The sequence below is a fragment of the Nyctereutes procyonoides genome, unplaced genomic scaffold, assembly GCF_905146905.1.
Source record: "Nyctereutes procyonoides isolate TBG_1078 unplaced genomic scaffold, NYPRO_anot_genome, whole genome shotgun sequence".
In the NCBI taxonomy this organism is placed as follows: domain Eukaryota; kingdom Metazoa; phylum Chordata; class Mammalia; order Carnivora; family Canidae; genus Nyctereutes; species Nyctereutes procyonoides.
Genome location: NW_026575041.1, coordinates 19,797,517 through 19,812,189, shown reverse-complemented (window position 1 = coordinate 19,812,189; position 14,673 = coordinate 19,797,517). Strand labels below are relative to the sequence as shown.

General features: G+C 36.9%; 1 protein-coding gene across 1 annotated transcript in view; it reads left to right on the top strand.

The window, feature by feature from the left end:
• The window catches only part of SLC36A4 (solute carrier family 36 member 4), a 63,257-nt gene that overhangs the window by 25,529 nt on the left and 23,055 nt on the right, over nt 1–14,673 (top strand). Inside the window, exons 7-10 of the mRNA XM_055320368.1 lie at nt 1,889–2,116; nt 4,282–4,380; nt 10,929–11,097; nt 14,479–14,524. Coding sequence (XP_055176343.1) covers nt 1,889–2,116; nt 4,282–4,380; nt 10,929–11,097; nt 14,479–14,524 — 542 coding nt within the window. The remainder of the gene's footprint in view (nt 1–1,888; nt 2,117–4,281; nt 4,381–10,928; nt 11,098–14,478; nt 14,525–14,673) is intronic.

Here is a 14,673-nt window from a genome sequence, read left to right as displayed (position 1 = left end):
CAAACCAAGTAATGTGAATTACCAATCTTCTACTTCAAGTTATAAAATATAAAATACGAAGTTTTGTTGGTCAGTTACAAGATAAACGTGAGGTATACATTTCTTAAATGGTTCGTGGTGTAAGCTGAGAGTTCGTCAGTGCAGTATGAATTACAAGTTGCCTATCTAGCTTAAAACTAGTAAATAAATTCCTTACAGTTTCAGATGATATGTACATTTATAGTGACACTAAACATTGCTTATCATAAACTATAAGTATAAAATTAAAAGAAATGCTTGAATTGTTAATCATAGTATAATTCTGTTCTAAACTTCTGACTTGTAGACCTCTTAATATGTAACTATATTTATCGAGAGAGATGTCAGAGTAGAGGCCAGGTGGCTGCTTGGGCAGGGACCCCTTGTAGGATTGGGGTATTTTGGTCCAGTTAACATGCAGCTGTCACAAGCTAAATTCTAGTCTCACACCTGGGCTAGAATCCTAGAACTACCACTTACTGGCTTGATATTATGTAAGTTTTTTTTTAATCCTCCCTAAACCTTTCTCAACTGTAATATAAAATGAATACTACCACCCACCTCAGAGAGTTGAGGATTAGATGGGATGTTGTATATAATGTAGTTAGTTCAGTACTCAAAAAAATGCTTCCTATTATTACTAAGGATCTGGTTCTTAAGAATTGTTATATCCAGAGACAGAATCATATCATCGTGCTTGGGGTGGGGGGGGGGTACAGTGCCTGGGGGCAAATAGATTTTCACTCTTATTTTAAATTATCTGCCTTTGCTGTGAGTTTTTTAGTATATGTGCTGCCAAAGCAAGTACTCTGCTATGAGTTTTTAAGAGTGTTTTGAAAATACTCTAAAATTTCATTTCTATTTTAGTAAGTTGGATTATCTTGTTAATGGATTAAGACAATTTTTAATAATATGGAACCTAAAAATTATGTATTTCTCTTGAACACTGAATGTTGATTTATAAATGTGGCTGAATAAATTTTAAGGTAAAATTGATTTATTGAAGTTTTTTGCTCTAGCAAAAATTTATTTACATCTAACACATGGCCATGAATGAATTTAGTGGATTCTTAATAAATATTTATTGATAGTGATGATAGTTTATAAACAGTTATTTTGGGGATCCCTGGGTGGCTTAGTGGTCTGGCGCCACCTTCGGCCCATGGTGTGGTCCTGGAGACCCGGGATCGAGTCCCGCATCGGGCTCCCTGCATGGAGCCTGCTTCTCCCTCTGCCTGTGTCTCTGCTTCTCTCTCTCTCTCTCTCTCTCTCTCTCTCTCTCTCTCTCTCTATCGTAAATAAATAAATAAAATCTTAAAAAAAAATAAACAGTTGTTTTATAAAACAGTTTTAAAGTTAGACTGTGACTTCTGAATTTTATTTTGCCAACTGTACATTTCTCAGAGGTGCTTAGAGGTGCTTAGAGCTTGTTTCCTCCTCCGAAGAAAGTAAGTTGGAGTAGGATATCTGGAGTAGAATATAGTTATTCTCAGCGAATATGCATCCACTTTTGATGATCTCCAAAACAGATTGAGCCTTTTAAGGGATCATGAACACAAAGCTTCGAAATGAATTCATAAATTCATCCTCATAACTTTCTAGTGAACTTTATTTTTACAGTATATGATAAGTTATTTTGCAAAGAAGATTATCCTTAAAAAAAGATTATCCTATTTTAATTATCCTTAAATTTGATACATATATATGTTTCTAGGAAGCTAGAATATCTTGAAAAAATGTAAACATTCTTTATTGTAAAGGAATTTATCATAGAGTATACAGATAATAATTTTCTTTATTTTTTTTTTATAAGTTGATGGAAGTTTTTTTTCTCCCCCTCTTTCTTATTCTCGTGGTAATCCTATTATAGGTTCATGAAGGATTCCTGGAGAGTAAAGTGTTTCTTTTGAATAGTACCAATTCATCAAATCCATGTGAGAGAAGAAGTATTGATCTAAGGATATATATGCTTTGCTTTCTTCCATTTATAATTCTTTTGGTCTTCATTCGTGAACTAAAGAATCTATTTGTGCTGTCATTCCTTGCCAACATTTCCATGGCTGTCAGTCTTGTGATAATTTATCAGTATGTTGTTAGGGTAAGTATAACGTGTTTTTAACTGAGTGTCATGTGTTTCTTAATAAGTAAATTCTTTACTTTGAAGGTAAAACTAAAGATATGTAAAGATTCCTACTTCATTATGTGGCACACAGGAGATAATCAGTCACCTTGGGTCTCCTTTTGGGGGATACTGCTCAGCTGGAAAAGTATGTGACACAGAGCACAGGCTTTGTATTCAGGTCTGGTTTTGAATCTTGGTAAATATGCCTCTAGGCTTCATGACATCCCTGCAGAAGAGAATACCTACCTTATTAAACTGTGAGATTTAGGATCATACCTCAGTACAATGTGATGTGAAACAGAGACCTCATTAGTGTTTTGTTTATTCTTTGAAGATTTGAATCAGTCTCCAGATGGGAGTTTAGATGTAATTTTGTAATTTTCTTTTACTTCTGAACCACCATTTGCTGCCACCACTTCAGTTCACTGCCAGTACCCTAGTCCATAACCTCTGTCTGAAGTATGCAACCTCAACTGATTTCATTGTCCATAGTCTGGGGATCCTAACCATAAAAGAAATATTCCTTGAAAAATTGTGGGTTTTTTTAAAAAAAGGTTTTATTTATTTGAGAGAGGGAGAACATGTGAGAAAGAAGAAGAGAGAACACAAGCAGGGGGAGGGGCAGAAGGAGAATCATACACCCTGCTGAGCAGGGAGCCCAAAGCAGGGCTCTATCCCAGGACCCCAGGATGGTGACCTGAACCAAAGGCAGACATATAACTGAGCCACTCAGGCACCCCTAAAAAACTGATTGATGGGATTCAGAGGATCTACAACCATTCAAAATATTTGCAAGGCATATGTTTCTGTCTGTATATATGCATTCCTCTACTGAGCAGTATATAGCTTTCATTTCTCAAAGGAGCCAATGACTCAGAAAGGTCAAGCATCCTTGTTCTATTCTTTTCTGATCCAGTCCATTTTATATATTACTGCTGCAATTGTTCTAAAATCTCCACTGGCAACTTACTACAAACTCTGTTATGATGGGTCTGTTTCATACCCCACCCCCCGAATTCTAAAACCTGTAGACATTTTCTTATTGCAAATAACAGTGGAAGGGGACAGGCAGGAAGATCTCATAAGGCTTTCTGTATTTCATGACCCCTTAGCTGAACGTGTATGAGTTAGTAGGAGCAAAAAAGGTTATTTAGGTAGAGGAAACAATGTGAATCTTAAGTAACAGTTTGGTGTTATCAGATGACTCAGACATTGACTGCCCTTTTCATTTTGACCAGGCTTATATTTTCCACCATGTATCACCATCCTATCACACAAGTCTCTCTGTGCTTCAGATGTTCTAGACCTATTTCCCAAATTATCCATGTGCTTTCACACTTGTTTCTTTTTTCATCTTCTTTCCTTGACCCTGAATTCCACTTCCAATGAGGTAAGGTAGAGAACACAGGATGGTGAGCAGAGTAGGAACCAGTCTTGGAGTAGCTGGAAGACATAGTCATTGTGGAACCAGAGAACTTGAAGAAGATGTGCAGTTTGAGTTTCCAGATAGTGAAAGTTGGAACAAGGCTACGAGTCAAGACCAAGAAATCAAAGCCAGAGACAAGGAATATGTACAAATAATAAGGGTAATGGCAACTGTCTAGGTAAAGAGTCAGACCCTGAAACCAGGAGGAGACCTGTACTAGGAAGCAGAGTTATGAGGTAAAAAGCCAAAGTCAGGAACCACATACTGTGGAGACTGAAAGAGCAATGACAACAGTAGAAAAGGGATTTCATTGGACCCCATGAACAGTGGCCGATACTCACTCTATGGCTCCAGCTCAGACTGAGTATGTATTTCCTGTTGTGCCAGGAGCCATACCCAGTGTGAACAGCCCAGGACTTGAAGGTGCAAGCAGGTAATCAGGAGCATTTAGCTCAGATGGAATGTGTGAGCATGAGGGAAGCAATGGCTTTGGCAGTGAAATCCTAACTGCTTGTCCATGTTTAACATAGGATGCTTAAAGTGTTTATTGAAAGAATTATTCACTTTTATAACATACATCTGCTGCTGTGAAACTCAGAAGTATATGATTTCGCTCTTTATTTTACATTCTTTAAAATAAGTAAAGAAGTAACTTCTCTCTCTCTCTCTCTCTCTCTCTTTTTTTTTTTTTTGTTTTCTTTTTTTGTTTCTCCAGAATATGCCAAATCCCCACAACCTTCCAATAGTGGCTGGTTGGAAAAAATACCCACTCTTTTTTGGTACTGCTGTGTTTGCTTTTGAAGGCATAGGAGTGGTAAGGATTTATTCTTTATTATTATTTTTAAAAATTTTAAGTCAACACAAAGACTTATGTAGTCAAACGATATTTAAAAATGCATTTTTCTTTTTTGTTTCCATTTTCTTCATTGCCAGAACATTATTTGCAGTTTGGTAGGTTACACTTGAATTATAGTTTAGTTTAGATGATTTTCAGCATTTTGTTATGGAAAATTTCAAGCCTAATACAAAATCTAGAGAAGAGTATGATGAGTTCTTGTGTAAGCGTCACCTAGCTTTAAAAATCAACTTATGGTCAATTTTGTTTTATCTCTCTTCCATCTACTTACCAAGCTCAGGTTACATTCAGACAGACCCCAAACATCATATTTTATAGACTAAATGATTTAAAGTGAATTGAAATTGTTACAAAGTTACAATTACATAGAAGAATCAAATATAAATTCTCCCTCTAGATTTATATATATTTGTTTTGAGAAATGATGTTATTATAAAGCTAATACCAAGAAATACAAGCACCCTGAGGATTCTAAGATCTTAAACATTTCCATTTAATATGCTTCCAGTTTATTTAAAGTATGGAATGTGTAGATTTGGGGAAAACAAAATATCACTCTCTACTCTGCTCTATAACTTGTTTCATTGTCTGTTGCTTTGGTATGGGAGCGAAACCACTTATACATACCTATATGAACCACAGATGAAATAGGCCTAGAAGATAATTTTATATCATTTTACTTGAGTTCTTGCTTTCTCTGAATTATCCATTACTCCATTAGAGAAATCTCACAAATTCCTATAGTTCCATTTATTACTGTTCCAGACATAACTGTAGATTTTCATTTCTGTCTTTAACATGTAAACTCTAGTAGTTAACTATTGGACATTTCCAGTTAAGTTGTTCCTGTAACATTTCAAGTTCAACAGCTCCAAAGTCTGACATAATCTTAATCCAAAACCTGTTTCACTTTCTCATTTCCCTATTTCTTTTAGCTTTATTTTCAGTTGCTCAAGCTTGAAACATTGGAGCAATTTCTTTCACTTTGTCCCTCATTCCCCTGTTCCATCAGTAATTAAGGCATGTTTATTTTTCTTTCATTTTCCCCCACAAATGAAATTACATTTAAAACACCCACAGTGCTGCTAATCACAGAGGGAGCCTACATAAATGTGAATTTCCTCTCCCCCTTTTCTAGCTGCACTGGCACCATTCTTAATCATAGCCCCCTATTTCAGGTCTGGATTATCTCCAAGGCATCCAGATGGTTCTCTCTTCTATTAACCAGTTAATATTTCCATATGGACCTGACTTACCTAAAAAGTGGAGATATTACTGGAGTTATTATCTCATAGGGTTATTGTGAGGACTAAGTGAAATGCTGCATGCAAAGCATCTAGAAAAGTACCTGGCAGGGGCGGTCTAAGATGGCAGTAGGGGAGGATCCTGAACTCACGTTCTCCCATGAACCCACTACCTCTACAGCTACCTATGGGATAATTGCCTCTGAGAAATAGCTGAAAACTATCCGGATAGCTCCTCCACGACAAAGAATAAAAGGGCCACATCCAGAGGGATAAGGGATACAAGAGATGAGGTCTCACCAAAAACTGTACCTCTGGTGCAGCAACCCAATATAGGGAGGGATCTTACAAGTCTGGAGCTTTTCCCAGAGGAACAAGGGGTTTGTGCCCCACATCAGGCATCCCTTCTGGCCCTTCACACATGCACTGGAATACCCCTGTAGGATCCAAAGGCTATAGGATCTGAGAAACTCCTTTTAAAGGGCTTGAATATGGACTCACTTGCCCCAGAATCTAGCATAAAAGCTGCAGTTTGAGAAATGCCTAGACAATATGTGAAGGAGATTCATGCACTGATCTTAAAACATCTGCTGGAGGGGCAGGGACAAGCTGGGACTTTTTCCAGGGATGGAGGCACTGGTGAGCACCATACTTGTAGTCTCCCTCTATGATGCTAGCACAGATAGACACTCACAAACACAGCAGTGTCCTGCTGTCTTGCTAACACTGGTGGGCATGCCCTGCCTTACTAAAGCTGTAGGCAAGTGTAGTCCACACAAGGAATGCCCCTTGATCACCTGGCCCTGGTGGCTGAGAGGGTTTGTGTTCCAGGGCCCCTTGGGACTTTAACAATGGGAAGGACAGTTCTTGGCAGGCTGCCACACCGAGGCCCTGCACAGACAGCACACTGATAATGCACCCCAAGTCTGCCAGTGAAAAAGGCCTGTTTATTGGTGCTGAAACTTTAACCTGCGGGACAGGCTTTAGGTTTGTCACACATCTCAAGGCTATAGAAGCACTCTCAGGGAATGTAGAGAAATACCATCTTGTGCCCTCCTTTGATCTTGCTACAGCTTGCTGATACCTTCCAGAAAAGAGCTTATACAGTTATCTGAAACCTTGAATTTTAGAACTGTTCCCTAAGAGACCCGTCCAGATTTCCTGGTCTAGAGGCCAGCAGGGTTTACAATTGTGGTTCCATAGGACTCTATATTTCCATACTTTAAAAGCTGCTGTCTGAGAAGCTGCTTCCAGTCATCCTGAAAATTGGTACTGACTGAGATCCCCACAGTGGAGCACTGGTAGGTCTTGCTTGGCACACGCTCAATAGCTGAAGCTTATCAAGAATAAATCAGGCTACTTAGATAATCACAAAGGTCCAAGAGACAACCACAAACTAGGACAAGGTTGAATGATAAAGTTCATCTCCTTCACAGGGTCACTCCTTGAAGACTGGGAGATGTAGCTGTTTCAGCTAATACATAGAAACAAACATAGAGAGTCAAGAAAATTGAGGTGTGGGAATATGTTCCAAATGAAGGAACAAGACAAAGCTTCAGAAAACGACCTTAGCAAAGTGAAAATAAGTAAGCTACCTGATAAAGAGTTCAAAGTCATGGTTATAAAGATGCTTATGGAACTTCAGAGAAGAATGGATGTTCTTCAGCAAAGCAAAAGAAAAATATAAGTACCAAACAGAAGTCATAAAGCTGAGGAATACAATTACTGAACTGAAAAATATACTAGAGGGGTTCAGTAGACCAGATGAAGCAGAAGAACTAGCCAGTGACCTTAAAGACAGGGCAGTGGAACTCACTCAAACAGAGCAACGAAAAGGAAAAATAATGATAAAGTAAACAAAGCTTAAGGGACCTATGGGACAACACCAGGCAGAATTGGTATTCATTTGCATTATAGGGATCCTAGGATGAGAGAGAAAAAGAAGAATAAAAATAATAAATAACAGCTGGAAAATTCCCTAACCTGGGGAAGGAAACAGACATGCAGGTCCACAGATATTCCAAATAAGGTAAACCCAAAGAGATCCATGCAGGGACACGTAGTTTAAATGCAAAAGTTAGAGAGGGAATCTTAAAAGCAACAAGAGAAAAACAACTTGTTTTGTACAGAGGAATCCCAATGAAGCTGTTAGCTGATTTTTCACCAGAAACTTTGTAGAACAGAAGAGAGTGGCATGATGTATTCAACATACTGAAAGGAGAAAACTTCCAAACAAATACTCTTACCTGGCAAGGTTATCATTTGGAACTGAAGGAACACTTAACCTAATTAAAAGTGTGAGTATAAGCATCCTTGACTTGTTTCTGATCTTAAAGGGAAAGCTCTTAGCTTTTCACTGCTGGACACTAGCTGTGGGCCTATTATATATGGCCTTTATTATGTTGAGTAATGTTCCCTGTGTGCACACTGCATTGAGTGTTTTTATCATGAACAGATATTGAATGTTGTAAGTGCTTGTTCTGCATCTACGGAGATGATCATCTGATTTTTATCCTCCATTTTGTTAATTTGGTGTATCCTGTTGATTCATTTGTGGATGCTGAACCATTCTTGCATCCCTGGAATAAATCCCACTTGATCATGATGTATGATCCTTTTAATGTATTGTTGAATTTAGTTTGCTAATACTTTGTTGAGGATTTTTGCATCTATGTTCCTCAGGGATGTTGCTTAAATTTCCTTCCTTCCCTTCTTCTCCTCCACCTCCTCCTTCTTCTTCAGTGTCCTACTCTAGGTTTGGTATCAGGGTAATGCTGACCTTGTAAATGAGCTTGGAAATGTTCTCACCTCTTCTGTTTTTTGGAAGTATTTGAGAAGAATGGGTATTTAAAGCTTTTTTTGAATGTTTGGTAGAGTTTGCTTGTGAAATCATCTGGACCTGGACTTTTGTTTGTTAGGAGTTTTTTGATTCCTGATTCAATCTCCTCATTACTAATCTTTCCGTTCTGATTTTCTATTTCTATAAGACATAGATTCAGATTCTGAATCATGAATCATTCATTGTATTGGAATATTCTGTATTTCAAGGAATTTATCCATTTCTTCCAGGTTGTTCAGTTTTTTGGCATGTAATTTTCCATAGTTTTTTATGACCATTTGTATTTCTATAGTATCAGTTGTAACTTCATTTTTGACTTATTTGTTTGAGCTCTCTTTCCTTTTTTAGTTGGTGAGTGTAGCTAAGGCTTGTCAAATTTGCATGGCAACTATAGGCAATACTACTTTACTACATCTTTGAACGTTGCCAAGAGACTAAATCTTTAAAGTTCTCATTACAGAAAAAAAATTTTTGTATTGTGATGGATGGTAACTAGACTTATTGTGGTGATCACTTTGGAGTGCATGTAAATATGAAACTCTTATGTTTACACATGAAACTAGTATAATGTTATATGCCAATTTTCTCTTAATTACAAAAGAAAAATACCTGGCCCCTCATAAGTAAATACTTGCTGTTATTATTTCTTAGTATCTTTTACGTATGGCCAAATCATATGGCCAAAACCTCTGAAGATTGGCCTAAAAACACTTAACTCTTCAATTAGCCTTTTTTCCTTTTCTTTAAAGGTTTTTTTTTCCACATAATAATAATAACTTTTCATCTCACTAAATTGACAGACAATATATACAGATGGATAGATATAGAAGCAGTTATAGACATGGCTATACCTGGGTTATTATGCACACATGTATTTCCTAGTACTTCAGCTAAGAGATACACAGTAGCTACAGCCACATCCAGCACCCAGATCTTGACTTCTAAATACCATCTACAACAAAAGAATCAAAGTTCTTTGGAGAAATATCTGATTCTAGGACTGAAACAATGACATTTAAGATGAGTCTGGAGCATCTTATAGCACCAGAAAATGTGGAAATGCTCAAAAAACGAAAGAACAGAGGCATACAAAGGAATACAGGAAGCAACCTGGTGGAATTCACGATGACCGAAGCCGGAACAAAATGAGCAACAAAATCAATAAGTGTTTTTGGATTCATATTCACAATATAAAACAAATATACATGAATGCATACTAACATAAGTAAGTGATGCAATAAATATGTACATGGGAGGATTCCCAAATAATTAGTTCCCCTCCAGGAGCTGTAGCTTAATCCCCAGTCCCTGGAATGTGGGCTGCATTTAGTGACTTGCATTCCAATGAACAGAGTGTGGTAAGAAAGAAGAAAAGACCTTTATTAAGTAGAGAAACCTGGCAACATTGCCTTAACCAAATGATGAAAGTTAATTTCTCCAGCGACAAATCATGTTGATAGCATGTGTGATGAGAAGGGCATTTTACCTCGGTGGTATCTTGTTCTAAAACCTATAATCCCAGTGTACAAACATCAGGCAACATCAGACAAACCCTGGTAGAGCGACATTATACCAAATACCTAACCAGTATTCCTCAAAACTGTCAAGGTAATGAACAATGAGGAAGGATTGTGAAGCCATCGCAGACCAGAGAAGACCAAGGAGATATGGTGACAAAATGCAGTGTGGCATCCTGGAAGGGACCCTGGAACAGAAAAAAAGGACATTAGTGGATTTAATGAAATCCAAAAAAATTTAGAGTTGAATAATAATATATCAATGTTGGTTCTTGGTTGTAACAAATGTAATTTGGTAGTTTAAAATGTTAAAAGAGCAAACTGGTCAGGCGTATATGGGAAATTTGTTTACCTTTGCAACTTTTCTGTAAATCTAAAATTATATAATAAAATAAAGCTTATTGGGGATCCCTGGGTGGCTCAGCAGTTTCGTGCCTGCTTTTGACCCAGGGCATGATCCTGGGGTCCCAGGATCGGGTCCCGCATCAGGCTCCTGGCATGGAGTCTGCTTCTCCCTCTGCCTGTGTCTCTGCCTCTCTCTCTCTCTCTCTCTCTCTCTCTCTCTCTCTGTCTATGTCTATGTCTATCATAAATAAATAAAAATAAATCTTTAAAAAAATAAAAATAAAAAAATAAAATAAAGTTTATTTTTTTAAAATCTGACAGGTTTGCCTGCTAAGATCTAATTTCAGATCTTTTTTATTTTAAGGATTTGAACACCTATAGTGTAAAATATATATATAACACCAAGAAAAATATTCAGCAATTATAAGTTTTATTTTAAAGGAAATTTAAAAAAAGGAAATAAAATTTGCATATAAGCTATAGGAAGATTAATTTGTGTATATATTAGATGGAATACTAGATTGTTTTAAATTACTTGTATTATCTGCATTCTCTTCTTAGGTCCTTCCACTGGAAAATCAAATGAAAGAATCAAAACGCTTTCCCCAAGCATTGAATATTGGCATGGGAATTGTTACAACTTTGTATGTAACATTAGCTACCTTAGGATATATGTGTTTCCGTGATGAAATAAAAGGCAGCATAACTTTAAATCTTCCCAGGATGTATGGTAGGTATATATGAGTTTGTTAATCCTAGTTTGTATATTTCACACATATAGCTTACTAGTATTTGATATTAAAGGTGTATTTTTGGATTTATGGTTTAAACATTTAGTATTTTTATTGTAATTTCTTATTTGTGTAACCTAGAATATTTTTATACTTTTCAGAGGAGACCGTCTATGATTTTACAGATTCATTTGGGATCCTTTAAAACGATTAAAAGTTTTTAAAAATTAAACATTGCAGGATGTTCCAAATTTGAGTAACATATGAAAGTAAAACATGAATTCTTTTAATATAGATTCACTATAATAAAAAATGTAATGCTGCCAAAAAATCCAATACTCTAGGTTCCTGATAAAATGATAAAACCCATCATTATTAAAAAACAATATGGTGCATCTTAATATTCACTTAAATTTGGAAACCATATTCTGCAAAATGAAGCAATATAGAGGGTTTTTCTTTTTTCCAGAGATTGGTCTCTGGAGATTTTAGAAAGGTATTGGCAGCAATTACCATGGAGATGTGCTCTCTTATTCGTTAAATTGAAGGTAACTTCTTAGCTTTGATAAATACAAAGAAGAAATGTTAAATTGCTGATTTAATTAATGTCACACTGCTCCTTTAGCTGCTTGGATAGAAGTCTGTGAAACTTGAAATGTTTTTGAATATTACATGTTCTGACTGGCTTCCTGTTGATAGTTTGAGAGTTTATCTTTGGGTTTTTCCTGGAGTTGAAAATGCTGCAAGAACAAATCCACAAAGGAGGGCATTTGTGATAGAGAGAATATACGTAGAATAGTTTTCAGGCTGCACATTTGTGATAGAGAGAATATACCTAGAGTAGTTTCCAGGTTGCACAATGGGCACACACACAGTGGGTTCTTTTTTTTTATTATTATTATAATTCTACCTTAGCTATGGCACGTTTTATAAATATAGTATTTCACGATGGGAAGTTGTCACATATCATACATTTGTTTCAGACTAGAGACATGCCTACAAACAATTTTAAGCATTTATTTCATTAACTTACATTATGGTTGATTATATAATTTTGTTTCCTCCAAATATGCCCCTTTTTGTAGTAGTTTAATACAGGCTAGAAGCTTAAATGGCTTAAGAGTGTCAAGGTTAAAAATTATGGTAGCATGGCATAGTTCTTTTTCTCAAATACTATATAATATCTAGAAAACAGAGTGGTATTTTTCCCCACTTAGAATAATGGTCAGAATAAATCTGAAGAATAATTTTATAAATAGAACTGACAAGTACTTTTAGTGTCAAATATAAAATGTAGATGGAGGGATCCCTGGGTGGCTCAGCGGTTTGGCACCTGCCTTTGGCCCAGGGTGCGATCCTGGAGTCCCGGGATCGAGTCCCACGTCAGGCTCCCGGTGTGGAGCCTGCTTCTCCCTCCTCCTGTGTCTCTGCCTCTCTCTGTCTCTCTCTGTCTATCATAAATAAATAACAAATGAATAAATAAATCTTTTAAATCTATCTTTTAAAAAAAATGGAGATGGAAACAATCTCAGAATTCTTTTCCAAAAAAAAAAAAAAAAAAAAGAATTATTTTCCACAGAAATATTTGGAGAGAGAAGGGAGTGAAGAGGGGTACACATGCATGTCAAATTGAGATGTTCCTATCCCCAGAGTTAAGAGCATGATGAAGGAACAGCGGGAGAGACAAGTAGGAAATGCTTTCTATATTCACAGCTGAGCCTGGAGGGCACTCCACTGCCCGTGCATTAACTCTGTTAAATCCTTGCCTTGTTTGGCATCCCCTTCGTGCCTCTCACCTTATCCCTCATTGCTGTGGCTTTACACTTCGAACAGAGCCAGTTGCAAGACTTGATTAAAAAGGAACCATCAAAAAAAAAAAAAAAAAAAAGGAACCATCATCATCTCTAATCAAAGAAGTCTAGCTAGTCACCTGCTTTTCATTTAGAGGAAAGGATAGTACACATATCCTAAAAAACACAAATCTGGAATAAAACAGAAAGCGCGTCAAGATAGATCAAATTCCTTCAGAGAACTTGTGTTGGCTAATTCCTTTTCCTTTTGGAGATGAGGCTTCTGTGGCCTACTGTCCATTTATTTATGGCCTCTGCATCCGGGCTGCTTAAATAACAGCCACGACTGAGGAATACTGCAGAGGAGATGCTTGTCCTTTTATAGTGATAGTCTTCTGTAAGATGAGAAGTTTGAACGGGAATGATCACTGGATTATGTACAGATTTCTTTCTTGATGTACTATGTATGTATCACTATGTATGTACTATGTATGTATAAGAGTACTTGATGTACTCTTCTTCCCTTCCCTCTTTGTGCTTCAGGTGATAGGCCTAGGAAGTAAGAGAATGTGCAGTATACTCGTTACTCTTGATATAAAAGCCAATGGTGGGCACAAGAGCCGAGGGAGCTCCTAGCTGCTGGCAATGGGAAGCAGTAAAGGGATTTTGATGCCATGTGACTTACATTCTCAGAATTCGTAAGGGGTATTCCTACAAGAAAATACTGAATTAGAATGTAGCCCCAAGATAAAGCAAGTATGGATTAGAGAGTCTCCAAATTATTAACTATTTATTGATTGAGGTGTCATCTTTTAAAACTAGTTATGAGTAGTAGTATTCAGTGTATCACATTTAGGTTTTGAAGCAAAGAATGTGCTTTAAAGATGATACTGAAGTAAATTCGCAGCTCTGAGCTAGGCCATTAGCACCTTGATGGGGCAGGAATTGCTATTTCAGTTCCACTCACACCCAAACAGCAGCAGAGAGGGGGGAAAAAGCATTCTCTTGGGAGTCTTGAGAATAGGCTTGACCAAATAGCCTGCCTCAAGCATAGCATCAGCTCATAAAAAGTACACCTTTTACATAATCATAATCTTGATGTTGCTTTTTATGCAAAAATAATTCCTTCTCAGAAAAAAAACCTTTGAGAGAAATTGCTGCTCAGAGCCATCCACTGTGTTTAGCCTGTCCTCTGAGAGCCCCTAGCCCACCGTCACTCCCCAGGAGGGAGCAAGTACTGAGTAAAAAGCAAAGGCACAGTACACTTGCAAGCCAAATAACCAAGAAGAAATAGCCTTTTGAATACTGGACTTAAAAAAAAAATCTATGCAAATAAAGACATGATAGTAACGTAACAAAGATCAAAGATAATGTTTCTTTCTGTCTGGATTGATATGAAGAATTCTTCATATCACTTTATGTAGATTCTGTTCTTTCACACAGTGCTCTCAGGCTTCGATGTAAGTTCCTATGTACTACTTTAATTTATAGAATCTCCTTACTATCAAGAAGGTCCTAAATAGGAAACGTTTGCATGAAGGGAGTCTGAAGGAAAAATAGGAATGTGGACTTAGGCAGACAGATGAATAGCACTTGTGTTTGAGCATGAATGCCACATCATTGTAAGATCTTCCAGGTGAGTGTATCTAGATTATGTCTTTAGTTTATATGTCTCTCCAGCTCCTCTAATAGCAATTTTGGGAATTTAAGCCAATAAGATGAAGGTTTCTAATTGTGTCATTGTCATAAGGGAAGATTAGAGGAATGGAGATTTGAGGGTAATTA